This window comes from Rattus norvegicus, chromosome 8, assembly GCF_021556685.1.
Source record: "Rattus norvegicus strain SHRSP/BbbUtx chromosome 8, alternate assembly SHRSP_T2T, whole genome shotgun sequence".
Taxonomy (NCBI): domain Eukaryota; kingdom Metazoa; phylum Chordata; class Mammalia; order Rodentia; family Muridae; genus Rattus; species Rattus norvegicus.
Window position 1 is genome coordinate 104,007,238 of NC_141541.1, and position 19,227 is coordinate 104,026,464.

At 45.1% G+C, this 19,227-nt stretch overlaps 1 protein-coding gene across 1 annotated transcript in view; it reads left to right on the forward strand.

Moving 5' to 3' along the window:
• Positions 1-19,227, forward strand: part of Pcolce2 (procollagen C-endopeptidase enhancer 2) — a 57,451-nt gene that overhangs the window by 15,183 nt on the left and 23,041 nt on the right. The window contains 1 exon segment of the mRNA NM_001127640.1: positions 17,872-18,127. Within this exon segment, the coding sequence (NP_001121112.1) occupies positions 17,872-18,127 (256 nt within the window).

Here is a 19,227-nt window from a genome sequence, read left to right on the forward strand (position 1 = left end):
TAACATATGTTTTTTTATATATATGTAATCAATATGTTGTAAAATAGAATCAAAATTATTGGTGGGCCAGGTATGAGGTTAAAGAGAGAAAAAGAGGAGTCAGACAGACTTCCAGGCTGGGGCTGAGTAGACTGAAAGGTAGCAGTGTCATCCTCTGTGGCCAGAGCAGCGTTGACAGCAAAAGCCAAACACTTCACTTTCAACCTTCATTTCAGCTGGTGTGCACTGGACAGCAAGTGATGGTGTTACCCTCAGAAAGCCATTGCAAACACTCCGGCAGTAGAGAGAACAGGAGCATCTAGCAAGCTGCTGCTAATCCTGAATCAGTGCTTTGGGGATTCACGAAAATTAGCAACTTGGTCAGTGGCAGCGGTGAGAGCGCATGTGTTTGAAGCAGCCATGCAGGAGCTGCTGGCTGCGGGCTACTGTGTTCCTGAGTGCTGACTGCCAGAGAGGAAGGTGACTATGCCAGTTCTGGAAACGAAGAGTGAGATCTTGTGACACTATCACTATACTTGCTGAGGGTGGGAGTGCAGTTGTTTCTTCTGTTTTTGAGTGTCCTACTCCCGTGTGTCACAGCTGGAACCACCCACACCCTTCCTAAGTGACATTTGGAGTCACTAGTTTACAATGAAAATAAGATGCTAGCCAGGAATGGTGATACACACCTATATTCCAAGCATTCGGGAAGCTGAGGCCAGAAGATTATTGCAAATTTGAGGGCAGCCTGGTGAGGTACATGATGAGTTCCGAGCCAGCCAGGGCTACTTGCAGAGAACTTGTTTGAAAATAAAAACAAAAGCGAAAGCTATTGGTCTCTTTGAGGTTGAACTGTGTGGCAAAGGCCTTGGGTAGATTTGCAGTATTTCCTAACCCCTGATGTTCTCTTCCCTTGCCAGAGAAATAAATGAGTCAATTACACTATGGGGAGTGTTTTCAAGCCCCACCCAAGAGCTGCAACAAAACATGAAAAATACTTTCTAGTGCTAAACGTTGCCAGGATCCTGTCCAATGCTGTAGCACAGACTGAAATAGAAGGCAGACAACCTTCTAGATGGCAGGCCTGATCTGTCCATCAGCTGAACATGGCAGAATGCTGGGTTTCGTAAGAAGGAATTATTGTATTACTCTGGGGTTCTTATTTGATTTAGCTCATCAAAACTATCTGAGGAGGACAGGAAGCACATGTGGCATTCTTGACAGCTCACTTGTCCAGATAAAGAGCGATGTCAACAACAGTGACGTTAAGGCGAGTGTGATGGCTCGGGTTAAGAGCACTGGCCGCTCTCCTGAAGGACCTGGGTTCGATTCCCAAAACCAACATGCCAGCTCACAGCCATCTATAATTCCAGTTCCAGGGAGACCTGATGCACTCTTTGGGTTTCTAAGGTCACATGGTATGCATGGTGCACAGACATCTATGCAACCAAAACATTCATACGTACAAAAATAAAGTTAATACATAAGAATTTTTAAAGCCTTCTTTGAGGTCATTAGCGGAAGGACTGGAATACATTAGAACCATTCTCTTGCTCATGAGAACCCAGTATTGTATTGGTTTGAAAACACCATGGTGGGATGGAGAGATGGCTCACAGTGGTTAAGAGCACTGACTGCTCTTCCAGAGGTCCTGAGTTCAATTCCCAGCAACCACATGGTGGCTCACAACCATCTGTAATGGGATCTGATGCCCTCTTGTGGTGTGTCTGAATAAATAAATTTTTAAAAATATTAAAAAACAAAAACAAAAACACCATGGCTCAATTAATTTTAGTGTTTGAAAGCAGCTTTCATATTGTTTGTGTTACTAAGATCCATCAAGTATCCTTGGAAGCCAGTTCATTGGCACTGTCCTTGACGATGTTGTCCTAGGGAACAGAGAAACACCCTTAACTGGTCATCCTCCCCTTAGAGCCCAGTATACAACCTGGCACAGACTGGTACAGTGCTCAACAAATATTTGGTTTAAAAAAGTACACACACACACACATACACACACACACACACACACACACACACATTCACACACAACTCCCTGCTGCTCCTTTCCCTACCCTCACAGAGCTGAGTTCACTCTTGAAGTGTTTAAGTCCATGTCATTTCTCCAGTGGGTCTCCCTGATCTTGTGATCGTTGGCCAATACAGTCCACACAGGCTGTGAGAGCAGAGATAACAAGCAGGGGTTTCAGAAGCCCGGTGAGTACTTACAGAGATTGGCCACACTGGGACCAGTTATCAGGAGGAAGATCAACTTTACTTAGGGTGATTTGAGGCTCATAAGGTTTTGGAGGACTGAAGGCAGGGTTATCTGGGATGGGCGAAGGTCATTGGATTGGGGGCTTAGGGTACAGAAATGTCTTTTTAGCATAGGGAAGCATTTCGGGAATCTCAGACACCAGACGAACAAGTTCTTATCAGGAGAAAGGAAATTGATCCTGTAATCTCACTAAGGCTAGATAACATTCCTCTGGTAGAGGGATGTATAGGGGCTTAAAATTCCCCGAAGTCAGAGAAGGAGAAGAGAAGCCCTGCTACTGAAGGGAGTCTCCCATACCGTGCACAGCCCAGAGACCATCTGTCATGGTGGATTTTGACCATAATTAGCAGAGTTTCCCCACACTTTTGGCTTTATATCCTGCTTTAAGTTTTCTCAGGCCTCACAGGTACTTTCTGAACTGAAGCCAAGAACCACCAGTCTGGGAGAGGATGTAGCTAAGGGTATGTATTCAACAGGAGTGAGGCCCTGGGTTCAGTCCCCAGACCCATGCGTATATAAACTGCCACAGCTTTACCTGAAAAATCTGCTTCAGAGCCATCGAGGGAGGGGATGATCAAATTCGTCAGGAACAATCCTTCTGTGTGTGCTAGACATGGAACTCTTGGCCTTGGACATGTTTGGCAGGAGCTCTATCATGAAATTGTAGACAGATCACTAATATTTCTTTCTTTCTTTCATTCTTTCTTTTTTTATTTAAAGACTTAAAAAAATGTATGTGTACATATGTGTGCCTGGCGAGTCCATGTGCATCATGTGTATGTAGGTGCCTGCAGAGGCCAGAGGAGGGTTTTAGATCCCCTGGAATGGAATCATAGGCAGTTGTGAGCCACCTGATTCTGGGTGCTAAAAACCAAACCAGGTCCTCTGCAAGAGTTAAAGCACTCTTAACCACTGGCCCATTTCTCTGGCCCCCACCACTGATATTTCTAATATAATTATAAATAGAGTGATGATTATGTCAAATTAAGGATACAGCTAATAAAATCAGCAAAATATGATACACTGTGGCGCCTGACAAGCTTTCCTGAGAGGTAGCAAGGTGACAGACTATGAGTCAGTAGGTTTCAAGTTGGCACTCAACCAGCAGTTTATTGTGGTAGATAATTTTTAATGTTTAAAAAAGTTAATCCTGCTACTTTATGTATATGTATTTTGCTTGCATGTGTATCAGTACACGGCTGTGTGCAGTACCCTAGGGGACCAGAGAGGATGTTGGATCTCTTGGAACGCAAGTTAAAGATGGTTGTGAGCCACCATGTGGTTGCTGGGAATTGAAACCACATCCTCTTGAATCCAGGTCCTCTGCAAGAGCAGCCAGTGTTCTTAACCACGAAGCCATCTCTCCGCCCTCCACAGTGTTAGCCGTTTAGCCAGTCTTTATCTGTGTTGGTTGAGTGGCAAGCACTGCGTTGAACTCAGCCGACTGGCGCGGCACATAGGTTGGCTTTCTTCTCTATGACAAAATAGCTGTAAAACCAACCTCGAGGAAGGTCACTTGGGTTCACACACGGTTCCAGAGGTTTCAGCCAGGGCTCACTTGGCTGCTGTTTCTGGGCCTGTACTAAGGCAGAACATTGTGGTGGGAACTTGAAGTGAAGCTGGCTGTTTGCTGACTGACAGGCAGGAAGGACGGAGAAGGAGTAGAGAAGGAAAGGGGGAGGTGGAGAGGCACAAATGCCTCAGTGACCTATTCATCCAGCCCAGCCACATGGCTTCCCCACATCTCCCACATCTCTAATGGAAAAGACCTCCTGGGTCGGCAGAATTAGCCAGGTCACTGATATTTCCTTTTTTTTTTTTTAATTTAAAGACTTAAAAAAAATGTATGTCTACATATGTGTGCCTGGTGAGTCTATGTGCATCACGTATGTGCAGGTGCCTGGAGAGGAGGCCAAAGGAGGGTTTTGGACCCCCTGGAATAGAGTTATAGGCGGTTGTGGCAATATTACCAAACATCAAACATAACTATCAATTCAATGTCATGCATAAGAAAATCCAATGATATCATAGACTAGAAAACAAACAAATAAAGAAAACAAAATAACCCTCCAGCAAGCCAGTTTGTTTCAAAGAGCAGAAACCGTGGCTTCCGACACGGCTGAGTTGTCAGAATGATCGCCTGGCATGCAGAGGTCGCTGAGACGATGGGTCTCCACCTTCAGACTTACCTGTGTTTTAATTCCTGGTTCCTCTTTTATTCTCTGGAAAGCTGTAAGAAGGCTCTCTCTCCCCCCCCCCACCCCTTTCAAGAAAGGGTCCTGGAACTCATTCTGTCGACTAGACTCTTCTCAAACTCAAGAGATCCCCTTGCCTCTGCATCCCAAGTTCTGGGATCAGACACGTGAGCCCCACCCCTATTTGACTTTTTGTTTTGTTTTTGTTCTTGTTTTTTGGTCTTTTGTTGTTGTTGTTGTTGTTTCATTTTGTTTTGTTTTAATCTCTTTAAAATCATGGCTGATGATCATGAAGCAGTCTGTGTTTTAATCCATGTAGCAAAGCGGACCATTTCATCAACATGGCCAAAGGCTTCTGCTGAGGGCAGACCAAGTGGAACCCCTGCCCAGCCTGGCGCTGTACCAGTTTTCAGTGTTGTGTGTCAAGAGAAAGTCTGAAGAGCCTCCATTTCCCTAGAAGCACCCAGATAGGGCTATAGTTGGTTTAAAACAAAACAGAGTTATGGCCGATTGAGAAATGAAAGGGAGAAATGTTCAGGGCTGGGACATTCTCTTTGCGGATCTGAGTTCACTGTTGTTTTGGGTAGAGTGATCTCATTAAAGAAGCCTGCTAGGTGCCCTGCCAATTGGCATAGAGTGGATGTGCAAACCCAGATTTCCTGTGTGCCTCAGATGCCCATCTTACTTTTGGTTAAGTTTTTATTCTTTTTTTTTTCCTAGTTAGATTCTAAAAGTGCTCTAGGATTGACAATTTAGAAAAACCAGATAAAAATTAGAATGGATTTTGTTTGTTTCAAGACAGGGTTTCTCAGTAACAGTCTTGGCTGCCCTGGAACTCACTTTGTAGACCAGGGTGACCTTGAGATCACAGAGATCCACCTGACTTTGCCTCCCGAGTGCTGGGATTACAGGAGTGTGCTCCCATACATGGCTGGAATAGACTTTTAAAGGATGAATTAGTTTGTTTATTTTGATTTTGTGTGTATGGGTATTTTGCTTGCATGTGTGTCTATGTACCATGTGCACACTGGCTGCTTTTGGAGGCCAGAAGAGGGTGTCAGATCCCCTGGAACTGGAGTACAACACTTGTAAGCCACCATGTGAATGCTTGGAAATGTAACTGGGTCCTTAGTGGCAAGTGCTCCTAACCACTGAGCCATCTCTCCGGCCCTTCGAATAGACATGTTATCAAAAGGTAAATGTGTGCCCAGTAGATATATGAAGAGGTGAGTAGCATCATTAGCTTCTGGAGAAGTTTAAACAGAAAATATAATAAATAGAGATGTCACCCGTATGGAAATGGCAGTCATCAAAAGACAGACTAGAGGGACTGGGAGGACAGCTCTGCCAGTAAAATCCTTTCCATGAGAGTGTGAGGGCCTGGTTTTAATCTCTAGCCTCCACATAAAAAGCTGAGTGTGGGACAAGCTGGGGAGGCAGAGACAGGATTCCTAGCACTTCAGTGGATCTCAATGAATCAGTGAACTCCATGTTCATAAAAAAAATAAGATAGAAAGTAATTAAAGGAGACAGACACTAGACATGAGCACATGTACACTTGACACAGAGAGAGACAGATAGACACAGAGACACAGAGAGAGACAAAGACAGACGTAGAGACACAGAGACAAAGACAGTCTTAATTTTTCATAGAAAAACAGTTTCTTTTAAAGTTAAACATTTACCACCTGGCCCCGCAATGACCCCACAAGTGCCAGAAAAGTGACAATATGCATTCAGAAGACTTGTGAGAGGCTGAACACAGATACATTGTTAACAGCCCCAAAGTAGATGTATTCCAGATAGCAATCAACTGATGAGTGGACAGTCAGGGTGTCCATTCAATGCAGCGTGATTCAGTCACAAAAGGAACTTGGTACTCACTGCTATGGCAGCGTGGATGGACCTGAGGACAGACACTATGCTAAGTGAAAGAAGCCAGATGCAAAGACCTCACATCACACGATTCCATGTTCATGAAACATTCAGATAAAGTGGGAATGTGGCTTCCTGGGGCTAGGTGGGAACTGCAGTTGGCATGGGAGTCTCTTTCAGGGCTGGTGATAGAAATGTTCTGGAATTGGATGGTAATTGCAGTTGTGAAACTACATAAACTTACCAGACGTCGTTGGAATGTGGGCTCAGAGTGAACAAGTTTGTAGTTTGTAATCGTACCTAAACAGAGCAGTTGTTTTTAAGATTATAAAAGGGGTGGCGCTTCAGATGGACAAACTTTGGCCTGACTGACACTTGGGATATCAGGGGACCGTGGGATCCTGCCTAGGGATTATGGCCTAGGGTGGGGTGAGGACAACAGCACCCCCTATACCTGCCTTCCTGGGATGTGTGGTCCTGAGAACGACTCCACTGATTAAGACCTCCCACAACATCCCATACCTCCAGTCAGCCCTTCAGGCAGCTGAAGGCTTTACTCTTTTTGTGAATTAAAGCCAAGCCCTGCAATGGAAGAGCTAAAAACACAGACAGGACACCTAGAGAGGTGACAGACACCTTGGACACTTTTTCCTGCACCTACAGTGACCTGTCCAGCCAGATGCATTACACGCTCTGCACAGAGACAGAGCTGAGCCTCCTCTGTCCTCTGTCTTCTGTCTCCACTGGTGTCTTTATGGTTATTCCTAAGTGTGGTGTTGTCACCGAACATTTAAGAACATTTAATTAAATGTCACACCATCTGAGCAAAGTAATTCACTCTCTGCCTTCCCTCCTCTTCTGGGAATGCTGGCATTTGTTTAAATAGCTAGTTTATCTGCTTTTCTTCTAGTTTTCTTTCAATTACATTTTTAAAAAGCTATTTGGGCGAGGCTGTATAAATGGGAGGTAATTTAATTATTTTGAAGAGAATTTATAACAAAGTTAGCTAGGTTTCTTCCTCACCTCCCAGGCCCCCTCCTCCTTCCTCACCCTTGGATTTTTAAAAAATGTTATTTATTTATTTTTATTTTATGTACATTCTGTACAAGATACATTCTGGTGACATGTATCTTCTAGAACTGGAGTTACAAATAGTTCTATGTAGGGCGTGGCTCTGATGTTTTGATCAGGAATCTGCATGTGAACGCTGAAGGTCTTGTTCCCCAATTGGTTCTTGATCGATCAATAAAGATGCTATTGGCTAATGGCTGGGCAGAATAGGTGGGACTTCCAGGTTCCTGCATGTTGTCTAGCAGAGACAGGAGAGGAGAAAATATTCACCATGCTTTAGAGGGAGAAAGAGTCACCAGCCTTGGGAGATCTAGGGTAGAGTGGCCATTGACCCCTTCCCTGACTGGGTCTGGGGTAGCAGGCAGTAGATTGGAAACACAACTAAGATGAGGGTAGATTTAGAGTGCCAAGCTAGGGCTAAAATAACTGCGAAACCAAAGTTAGGGCAGATTAAGAGATGTTGACCTGGTAGTGAAAAGAACGGCGCAATAGCCAAGGAAGGCTTAAAAGATCCCAGCCATTGAGCTAAAACATCAAAAAAGTGTGTGTGTGTGTGTGTGTGTGTGTGTGTGTGTTTGTGTGTATGTGTGTGTGTGTTTGTGTGTGTGTGTGTGTGTGTGTGTGTCTTTCATCAGAGGATCTGAGGGAACCTGGGTGGGGCTGGTAGCAGAGCTTAAAGCAGGATAGTAGAAACTACATGCTACAGCTCTGAGCTACCATGTGCGTGCTAAGAAGTGAATCCATGTCCTTTGGAAGATTAGCCAGTGCTCTTAACCACTGAGCCATCTCTCCAGCCCCTTTACCCTGGGAAACAGGGTCTCACTATGTATATAACCCAGACTTTGAAGTCACAATCATTCATTCTGCCAAGGTTTTCTAAGTGCTAGGGTTATAGGTAAGGGTTCTTTTGCTTTCTTTCCTGTTTTTTTTTGTTTTGTTTTTTGTTTTTTGTTTTGTTTTGTTTTTAATGAAGATTTGCTATGCCCTAGAATTCACTAGGTTCTAGACTAAGTTGGTTTCAAACTGGCTTCTGTCCTTCTGCTTCTGCTTCCAAATGCTGGGATTATAGGCTTGTCCAGCATGTACTCTAAGCATCCTTGAGCTATTGGCAAGAGCTTAGTGGGGGGAGAAATAAGGAAAGGCAAGAGCTATGCAGTCAGTCATTGTTGCCATACCAGTCTAGCTGGTCTGTTTCTCAAGTCTGCTTCTTCAGGGTCTTGCTGGCCTCAGAAAGTCTATTGCCTCGGAGACTGGTAATAGTGGTTCTCGTCACAACATCTTGCATGTAAGACTCATACTCTTGGAATTCAAGATAAGCTGAGGCAAAAATGACTGCCAGCAGGAGAGAGCAGGAGGAGGGAGCCCAAACTGGAGGTAGACAAGGCTAGGACCTTTGTGGCAGCCACCCTAAGTGTTTAGATATTGTAACGTATGCCTATAGCATCTTAAACTCAACATTTTCTTTTCTTTTCTTTTTTTCTTTATTAACTTGAGTATTTCTTATTTACATTTCGATTGTTATTCCCTTTCCCGGTTTCTGGGCCAACATCCCCCTAACTCCTCCCCCTCCCCTTCTGTATGAGTATTCCCTTCCCCATCCTCCCCCCCATTACCGCCTTCCCCCCAACAATCACGTTCACTGGGGGTTCAGTCTTAGCAGGACTAAGGGCTCCTCTTCCCCTGGTGCTCTTACTAGGCTATTCATTGCTACATATGCAGTTGGAGCCCAGGGTCAGTCCATGTATAGTCTTTGGGTAGTGGCTTAGTCCCTGGAAGCTCTGGTTGCTTGGCATTGTGGGGCATATGGGGTCTCAAGCCCCTTCAAGCTCTTCCAGTCCTTTCTCTGATTCCTTCAATAGGGGTCCCATTCTCAGTTCAGTGGTTTGCTGCTGGCATTCGCCTATGTATTTGCTGTATTCTGGGTGTGTCTCTCAGGAGAGATCTACATCCATAAACTCAACATTTTCAAAAACAAACTATTGTTCCCTTCCTCTCTGCATGTCCTCTAAAATGATATACTACAGCTCATCTTCTCCAGGCTGCATTTCTATTTCTGATGGCGCCCATGGGGCTTACTACCTCCAGGATATCCTTGAAGTGTCCCTTACCTGATCTACTGCAGCCTTAAATAGGCTCAGCTTCCCCTATAATGACCACAATGAACTCAAAATAACAATGATTTCATCTTTCTTCTTTTTTCTCTGTAATCCGTGTATATGCTCCTACCAAATTGGCATGAACTGATTGCATTCGGTGTAGAAGGATCAGAACAGGGATTCAGACGATGTTCTCGTGTAACTTTTCTGTTCAAATGCCGGGACTGAGGAGATACCCCTGTGTATAGAGCACTGTGTCAGCCTGATGGCCTGCGTTTCTATCCCCCAAACCCAATTAAAAGTCAGAAGCAGTAGTACAGGTGTCTGTCACCGTAGCATGCTTATGAGAAATGGGACATGGAGACAAGAGAGCTTCCAGAAACTCGAGGGCGAGGGCTAGCCTGGTTTACTCGGTAGCAAAGAGTCTATCTCAGACAAAGTACAAGAATCAACACCTAAACTTATCCTCTGACCACCACAACACACACAGGGACCTGTTCACGCTTTGCATTCATATATGCCCCCCTCTCCCTCCCTCCCTCCTTCTCTCCGTCCTTCCCTCCCTTCTCTTCCCTTCCTCCTTCCCTCCCTCCTCCCTCTCTTTCTGGCTCTTTCTCACACCACACACACACACACACACACACACACACACACACACAAATAATAGTAAGATAATATGAACTATCCACAAATCTTGAGTTATTCAATTTCTACGAATCTTTTCTGCATCGTGTAGTTACCTGCATGATAGCAGAACGGATGTTCCAGAGGAGAAATGGAAGCCACAGGCCGCTGATGCCTGTATTGAGAGGATTTAGTGCTAAGACTTGGCACACTAAGTGAGCCTCAGGAAATGCCATTACTACGGTTAGGAAAACAAACTCTATGAGAAATGTGACATTAGCTCAGCTGCGATGTCTGCACGAGGGTGGTGCTGGGATTTTGAATATTGATTTAGCTAGGAATTGAACGGAGGGGCGGGTGGGGGAATTCTAGGAGGCACAGAAGGTAATGATTAAAGGAGGTAAATCAAGAACGAGCAGTGCAGTTCCACAAGGAGGTGAGTAATCCTCGTCTCCTGTGAGGACCCAGCCTACTGGGGCTGGGAAGACTGCGTGGACTGGTGCTTCCCACTGCAGCTGGAGTTCTGATGTCAACAGTGGGCAATGATATTAATCTTCACAGAGAAATTAGGTTTTCAAACCATTGAGTTTTCTCTTGAGGGACTTTTACGCAGCCATGGAAAGCCACTTTACTCACGGAAGAGGACACTGGGTGCTCATTTGTGAATAATCTGTTTTCACCATTCTGTTACCTTGCTGTGACTCTCCTAGTCTCAGAAGGAAAGGGCTTTTATTTCTTTTTTCTTTCAGTCCCAGTAAAACAGCATTGTGGTTTTATATTCAGAATCCACTGCAGGTCTATCTGGTTAAACTCCAGAAGACAGAAATATTCTTGAAAACGGCATTTCCTTGTGCCCCTTTCTTTGGGTCATTAGATAGAAGTAAGCTCTACCATATGAAGGTTGGGGGAGTGGCAGATTACCCTATGATCCAAGAAGAAAGCACCAGAGGCTGGGGGAGAATGAGGTTGGTCAGGTTCTGCTGCAGAATCTGTTCATTCAAGCGCATGTGTAAAGCCAGGCATGGCGGCTGGAGCTTGCTGTCCAGTAGGCGTAATTGGGAAGTCACAGGTCCCAGTGAAAGACTGTCTCAAAAGACAAAGTGGGCAGCTCCTGGAGAACAATGCCTGGGTGACCTCTGGCTTCCACACTCATGTACGCCGGCACACACATGCACGCCTGCACACGCATGCACACCTGCACATGCACGCACACCTGCATATACATGCGCAATTGCATATACATGTGCGCCTTCATATAAATGTGCACCCACATGTACATACACACATATTTGGAAATAGACACACACAAAGAACGCTGCAGGGCCATATGACAAAAAAGACTCCACTGGTAAAAGGCTCCTCTGGCTTTTATTTCTGCTGTGCTTAAAAATAGCTCTAACATGGGCCAATTGTTTAATGTAGGGACACTTTTCCCTCCACAAATCTCCACCAATTGTGTCTATCTTGTTCTGGATTAACTCATCCTGACAACTTCTGGAGACCTGAAGGAATGTCCTAACATGACTTTTTGAAGAAGTAGAGAAATTGACTTGCTTTGGTTGTATGAAACCTTCTGTGAGAGAGAAGTTACCACCCCTGCTTTTAAAACTCACAATCCTGTACACTGAGAGAGTGTAACAAAGGAGATGGGGTGGGACAGGCATATCCACCTAGCCGTAGGTGCCCCTCTCATCTCAGTGAGATCTAGCCTGCCAGAAAGGTGGTGCTAGGCTCTGGGTCATGTGCATTCTTGAAGTTCAATTCTTCCCTCTCTCTTGGCTATAACTGTCTCAGTCAGGGTTCCTATTCCTGCACAAACATCATGACCAAGAAGCAAGTTGGGGAGGAAACCATTTATTCAGCTTACACTTCCAAATTGCTATTCATCACCAAAGGAAGTCGGGACCAGAACTCAAGCAGGTCAGGAAGCAGGAGCTGATGCAGAGGCCATGGAAGGATGTTTCTTACTGGCTTACTTCTCCTGGCTTGCTCAGCTTGCTTTCTTATAGACCAGCCCAAGGATGGCACCACCTACAATGGGTTGGTCCCTCCCCCCTTGACCACTAGTTGAGAAAATGCCTTACAGCTGGGTATCATGAAGGCATTTCCATAACTGAAGCTCCTTTCTTTGTGATAACTCCAGCTTGTGTCAGGTTGACACACAAAACCAGCCAGTACAGACTGTGTACTTCCCTGAAGTTTAATGCACACGATAACCAAACAGCACAGAGAAGCCCCAAAACTATTCTCGCCTGAGATGGAATTAAATAAAGTGAAGGTGGTTAGAGTTTCCTTCATTACTGTCTCCACCTCACGGACCTTCCCAGCTTCCTGGCTTCTCTGCTGTGTTTCTGTCACTCAGACAGATCTCAGAGGGGAACTGTGTGGCTGAGGACATACGGGAGACCACAGTAAGATGTGAGGTAACTGGTTGTCTGCCAAGGGGAGAGGAACAGTGGGCTCTGAAGGGGAAAGTGGGACCATAATTCCACCGAGATACGGTTGAGGGAGTGTGGGAGGCAGGTTCCTAGAGAAGATGTGTTTGGCCCAACTTTGAAATTAGGGTGAGACTCAATGGTTGGAGAGGAAGAAAGAATGTATTCCAGGAAGGGAAAATGAACATGAGGTAGAGAGAAGGAGGGGATCAATTTATTTTCTCAGGTCAAGAAATATTGGTAACTGCTGGGTGTGTCATATCCCTGCTGCTCAGCCAGGTAAAGGAGTCAGGTAATGAGGGTGGCATTTAGAGACTAAATTTAGAACCATTGCTATAGCCTGTAGTGTGGATCTTGAACACACCCTGAAAGGGCATGTATTGAAGCCTTGCTGCTCAGTCTGGGGTACAATTAGGACACTGGTTCTCAACCTGTGGGTCTTGACCCCCTTTAGGGATGGAAGGACCCTTTCACAAGGGTCACCTAAGGCCATAGGAAAACACAGGTATTTACATTGCAATTCATAAGGGTAGAAAAATTACATTTATTAAGTAGCAGTGAAAATAATTTTATGCTCCGGGGTCATCACAACGTGAGGAATTGTGTTAAAGGGTCACAGGATTAGGGAGTCTGGAACCACTGCATTAGGAGATGGCAGGCCACAGAAGGAAATTAGACCAATGGGTCGTCTGATGGCTAGTGTTATATCAATGTGACACAAGTTAGACTCATTTGAGGAAAAGGACCCTCAATTGGGAAAATGCCCCCACCTGAGTGGCCTGTGGTACGTTTTTTAATTAGTGATTGATGTGGGAGCGCCCAGCTCATTGTGGGTGGAGCCATTCCTGGTCCTATAGTTTATGAGAAAGCCAGCTGAGCAAGCCAGAAAGAACACCCTTCCATAGCCTCTGCTTTAGTTCCTGCCTCCAGGTTCCTGCTTTGAGCTCCTGCCCTGGCGTTCCTTGATGACAGGCTATAAACTATAAGAGGAAATAAACTTTTTCACCACGACTTACTTTTGATCATGATACTTTATCAGAGCAATAGACATTCTAACTAAAGCAGGGCAATCATTTCCTTAATGGGAGAATCGAGGTCTTGGCCCCTTCATGTTTCTTTCTTTGATTCCTAGTTGCAAGGGGTCCATCTCTGCGTTACCACAGGCTCCTGACGGTGATGTGTGGCTTCATCACGGGCTAAGAAGCAACAGGGTAACCCTGAGAGCATCATCCCAGACAAACGCTTTCTTCTCTTACTGTTCCTCCTCTTGGGCATTCTGTCACCGTGATGGAGACCTGGCCAGCACGGGGTGCCCTAGTTTACTCTGCACTGCCTCATTTTTGTGATTAACCCAAATTGTCCACATGCTCTTAAAAATGAGTTGTCTTTAACTGACTACAGCTTGCCACGTAAAATCTACGTATCTGTCATGGGGCAAAGCTGTCTCTCCCTTGGCTGTTTTCAGAACCCACTTTATTTGGGAGGCACACCGAGCTGTCTGCAAGGAATGCATGGACACCTAAACAACAAAGATGGCAGATGCGTGTGGTAGCGGTGTTGGGGGAGAACAGCTGGCACATGCCACAACCCAGAATGCTAACATAAAATGCAAGCAGCTCCCCAAACTCCAGAGACCTCACACAGCAGGAGGTTCTCCTGGCTCACATGCAGCTGTGAGCGGCTTCTCCTGGGCAGCTGCCTTCGGGCACTAACTCCTGCCTGTATGGCTGTGTCATCTGCTACAACCTCCTGTTTCCTCGGCTGAGTCCTTTCCTTAAATCCAAAACAGGACTCCAAGGAGGTTATGCCGAATATTTGATATGCCACTTCTACCAACATTCTACTGGCCTGGATCTCTTCCCATGGCCTCAGTCTCCCTGCAAAGGAGTCTGGGAAATATAGATGTCCCGTGTGTCTGGACAGAGGGTATGGGCTTAAGAAGTTTCCCTTCAGTCTCTACCACAGCCAGGGTATGGGGAAACACAGCAGGGTGCAAACCTTGGGCTCTGCCACTGACTTGCTAAATGGCCTCAGACAGTCATTATATTGTAACCACTGTGCTGTCTCGTCCTTGTCTTAAGACTAGTAATGTTTGCTCTGTACCTTTAAGTGGGTTAACGTTTTTATATAATTGTATGCATGGAAGTAGGAATTACAGCCTGCCACTTTATTCATTTTTTAAAAAAAATCACCAGGATCTAGCCATTTGCCCAATGGATATTTTTCCAAGAACCATGCTAGCTAGCTACAGATAAATCGTGCTCTCTGTATCATGCTTGCTGGTGGTAAGGTGGGGGCTGAATAATCTGTGAAGAAGTAGTATAGCTGTGTGAGGCATATATGTATATGTCCGTATATGCTGCCTTGAAGGGCTCAGGGGGCCTCTCTGAAGAAGTAATACTTGAGCTGAGACCTAAGATAAAGTGAATCATATCAGGAAGAAACATTGTCGGGGGGGGGGGGGGCTGGGCTGGGAGCCATCTTTGGAGTGTTCCTCAAGCAGGGAAGAGGCCTGCATGGAGGCTGAACTGTATGACAAGGAAGACCCATGAGATAGAGGCTGGGTCATGCAGCCTCTTGTCTCCTCTGTACCTCAGTTTCCATCACCCTGGGGAATATGGAGCGGCAACTTCAGAGAGTCACTGGCAATGGTTGTTAAGAGAAAATGTATACATTGTAGCAATGTCCCTGACACCTGGAGTTCAGGTTTATTGTGGTTCCAAATGCAATGGGAACATTGTGGGGTGGTTTCCAGTGGGGCGGTGTGACAAGTCTCTGTGGACTCCAGGATTGGTTCCCTCACTCCTAGACGTGAAAGGAATTTAATGTTTTTGGTGAAATTTCCAGGAACAAAAGGAAATGTTCACAGCTGTACACTATTTCTATGCATTAAAATATGTTCTATTTTCTAAACATGGACAAGATTTCCCTTTAAAATAGTGTTGAGAGAGGCGTGAGAGGGGACCTAGTGTTTTAAATATTATTAATAATATTAAAAGAAAAATAGAAAAAAATAGTGTTGAGATATCCACAGGCTATATAAGATCTTGTGAGTTTCTGATTTATTCCCATCTTGAAAGGTAGCCAAATACTTATGCATCATCCCTTTAAGGAAAAGTTTTCTGGACTGCGTGCAGGCTGCATGTGCAGGGTAGCAATGGAACGTCTTTCTTCCCACGCTTGATGTGAACGAATTGCTCTGAGCATTAGAGCATGCACCATGCCAGTTGTGAGAGAGAGAAATCCTGGAGGCTGGAAACGGCTCTTTTAAAAAAGACAGACATGCTGCAGAAACACCATTTCTGTCCAAGTACACAGTGATGTGTTGGGGGAGGAGAGTGCAGACTCAGGAACAGAACCATTTTTTTCAGTTGTGTCCTCCGCTGTGAAGCTGACTGCGAATTTGCATTTTGTTCATCCTTCCTTGAAAATGCAAACCACCAACTTAGAATGCCCTTCCCCTGTTTGCTGGCAAGGGCCTTGCCATCAAGTGACTTGGCAAGTGTGCCTGTGACAATAAGGACGTCCCAGGGGCTTGTGGGTGAACTGAGGTCACTGCTGCACCCGTTGGCAGTCGGCCCGCACAGGACTCAGCTGTTGATTGGAAAAAGCACGGACACAGGATTGTTTCTCCTCCAGTCAGATAATGAATCCCCTAGCCAATATCATCTCGAAAAACAACAGCTTCATCTAATTGGCAACAAAACAAATAAATAATTGTCAAGTATCTGCACCGTTTGCAAGGGTTTAGAGAAGATTTGGGATTAAAACATTTGAAAGAGCAATGCCTTGCCTTTGTGAGAACCCCTAACCATCAAGCTGCATTTTCTATAAATCTCTGGAGTTTCTGATACTTGGACAACAGTGGAAGTATTAGCAATTGCAATGCAACTGGGGGTAGGGAGGCTATTCGGTAGAATCCTTGTCTAGGAAACAGAAGGCCCTGGGTTCGGTTCCTGGCACATATATCCAGATTGGCGGCACATGACCATAGTCCCAGCATATGGGAAGTGGAGACAGGAGGATTCAAATTTTACGGCATCCAAAGTTACATAGCAAGTTCCAAGCCAGCCTACACCACCTGAGACCCTGTCTCAAAGTGGGGAAAAAAATGCCCTCCTGGGATTTTTCCACTACACTTTCTACTGTGGGTTATGTATATGGCTTTGACGCAAAAATTAAATGTCATCGAAAATACATTATATTACTGTAGTCAAACGAAATGTGCCCTGGGGAAGCCAGATTAGTGTTGGTGTACCTCTGACCTTCAACTCCGAGGCCCTTAGTTAAGATGAACACAGAACTCGTCAGCACAGACTCGTGGGTGTGCATTTCCACCACTGAGCTCTGTCATGTCATGAGTACATTTTTACAGAAGAAAGTCCTGGCCGAGAACACATGTGGTTGAAGAGATAAAGCGGGTGATTCAAACTTTAGGGCTGAAAACTGTGAAGGAAGAAAGTAAAAGACTAGGTGAGCTGTGACCGATGACCAGCCATCCCGCCAAAGCCTTTTGGAGACATTTCTCCTCCTTACTCACAGGGCACAGGAGGAAGTCTCATAAGAATTGCATGTGGGAATTCTCGGAATTCTGGTGAGAAGATAATGGGAAAGGTCACCCTTTCAGTCGCTGCGCATAGGAATTCAGGTTTACTTGGCCAACACGCTTTCCACCCGAGGAAACCAAACCAAAAAATGTTCTAAAACTTAGTGATTTTAAGAAAAGATGACTCAACACATATCCAATTAACTGAATAAAGATTTTGTCTGTAGGGTTTTGTTTTGTTTTGTTTTGTTTTGGCCTCAATTGAACTATCTGAAAATTAACTATACTATTGCCAAATAAACCTTTAACATTGAACTTCCCAGAAGCACATTGTGTAGAGGGGTTTTTCTTTTGTTTTATTTGAAGAAAATAAAAGATGTTTCAAAGTGTTCCTTTCCAGGCACCATGTCTAGGTAGCTTGGTATTTTAGAATTTGTAAAAATGTATTAATAAAAATGAGTCAGAACTGTCCTGCCTCTGCCTCCCGAGTGCTGTGATTAAAGGCAAAGAGGGTTAGGGGCGGTGTTTTTGTTCAGGAGTATCTTGCTAGCTTAGTTCAGACCTGAGAAGGAAGTTAACTCTGGTTCATTTACTTATTCATTTACAAGTGTGCGTTGCTGAGATGGAACCCAGTACTTCACAGGAGCGAGGCAAGGACTCTGCCCTGAAGCACATCCCCAGCCTGGCACTGCTGCCTTTAGTGCTGACAGGTCACAGATGTTGCTGCTTTTACACAGTTTTAACTCTGCCTTTTTTTTTTTCCTCTTGACAGGTTCCTGAGGGCAAAGTGGTCGTTCTGAATTTTCGATTCATAGACCTGGAGAATGACAACCTATGCCGCTATGACTTCGTGGACGTGTACAACGGCCACGCCAATGGCCAGCGCATCGGGCGTTTCTGTGGCACATTCCGACCTGGATCGCTCGTAGCCAGTGGCAACAAGATGATGGTACAAATGATTTCCGACGCCAACACCGCTGGAAGTGGCTTCATGGCAACGTTCTCTGCCGCTGCGCCAGATGGAAAAGGTAGCCGTTTTCACACAGGGGCAGAGACCTAATGGCGGCCAGTCGTGGGGATCTGTTACCTGTTGTGTGTCAGGTGCTGTTCTTGGTACTTTATATGTGGTTCCTCCTTCTAAGCAGTTCTTAAAGAGCCAAGGAATGTCAACAAGTCATCAAGAGACCATTTTTAAAATTCAGCCCTTTTAAAGTCTATATATTATTATCATAAAAGTCAATAGAAATGGACGGGGTAGCAGTGAGAAGCTTGTGTCTTCACAGATGAACCGTCCACAATTTTGCCTCATCCTCCAGAAAGGCATGGCTTTCCCTCCATGTTTACTTACACATGCCACAGCTCTGTAAAAACCTAGGTGAAATCCCATATTATTTCATAGCTTTCTCTTGTTACCTAACGCTCTGTCTTGCAATGTCTTTGTGTTGCTTCATAGGGGCTCTCCAGGAGGAGGGCTGGCTTCATCAGACAGGATTTCTAAATCCCCTGCCTCCTGACTGAGGGGACTGCTCTTCTGCCTGGTCGATGATCGTGACTAGATTGAGAAGTCAAGAGACAGGATCAAGGGCTGACACCACAACCAGAGCACTGGGGTAGAAGTCCTAGCAAGACACTACAGAAGCATAGGGTTCAAAACATACACAGAAAATCTACCCATGCCCTTGACGGCAAAACTACAATTTCGGGACAAGCCTGTTGACAAAAGGCCGGAACAGGGATTAGAGTCTCTCCACAGACTGAGTCAGAGTGTAGTAGCTAAATGTTGACTTGGAGAAAAATCATTTTTCATAGGAACATAACAGAATCTAACGTAACCCATTCATAGTGAATATCCACGGTGAGTAGAAGGCAGTCAGGAGAATGGCCCGTCGGAAGTCAGAGGTTGCAATGAACTGATAAATGTTTCACTTTTCAATTGAGCTGCTTATTATATTTCTGCACTGGTGATTTCTCTGCAGAGAAGTAGACCCACAGGAGACATGTAGAACTATAAGGAGTAGACAGACAGGCCAACAGGTTTCGGGAATGGCTTACAACAGACTCTTTATTAAAGGGGAGAGGGGAATGGAGGTGTGGCCTAGTGGCAGAATGCTTGTTTAACCTTTGCAAA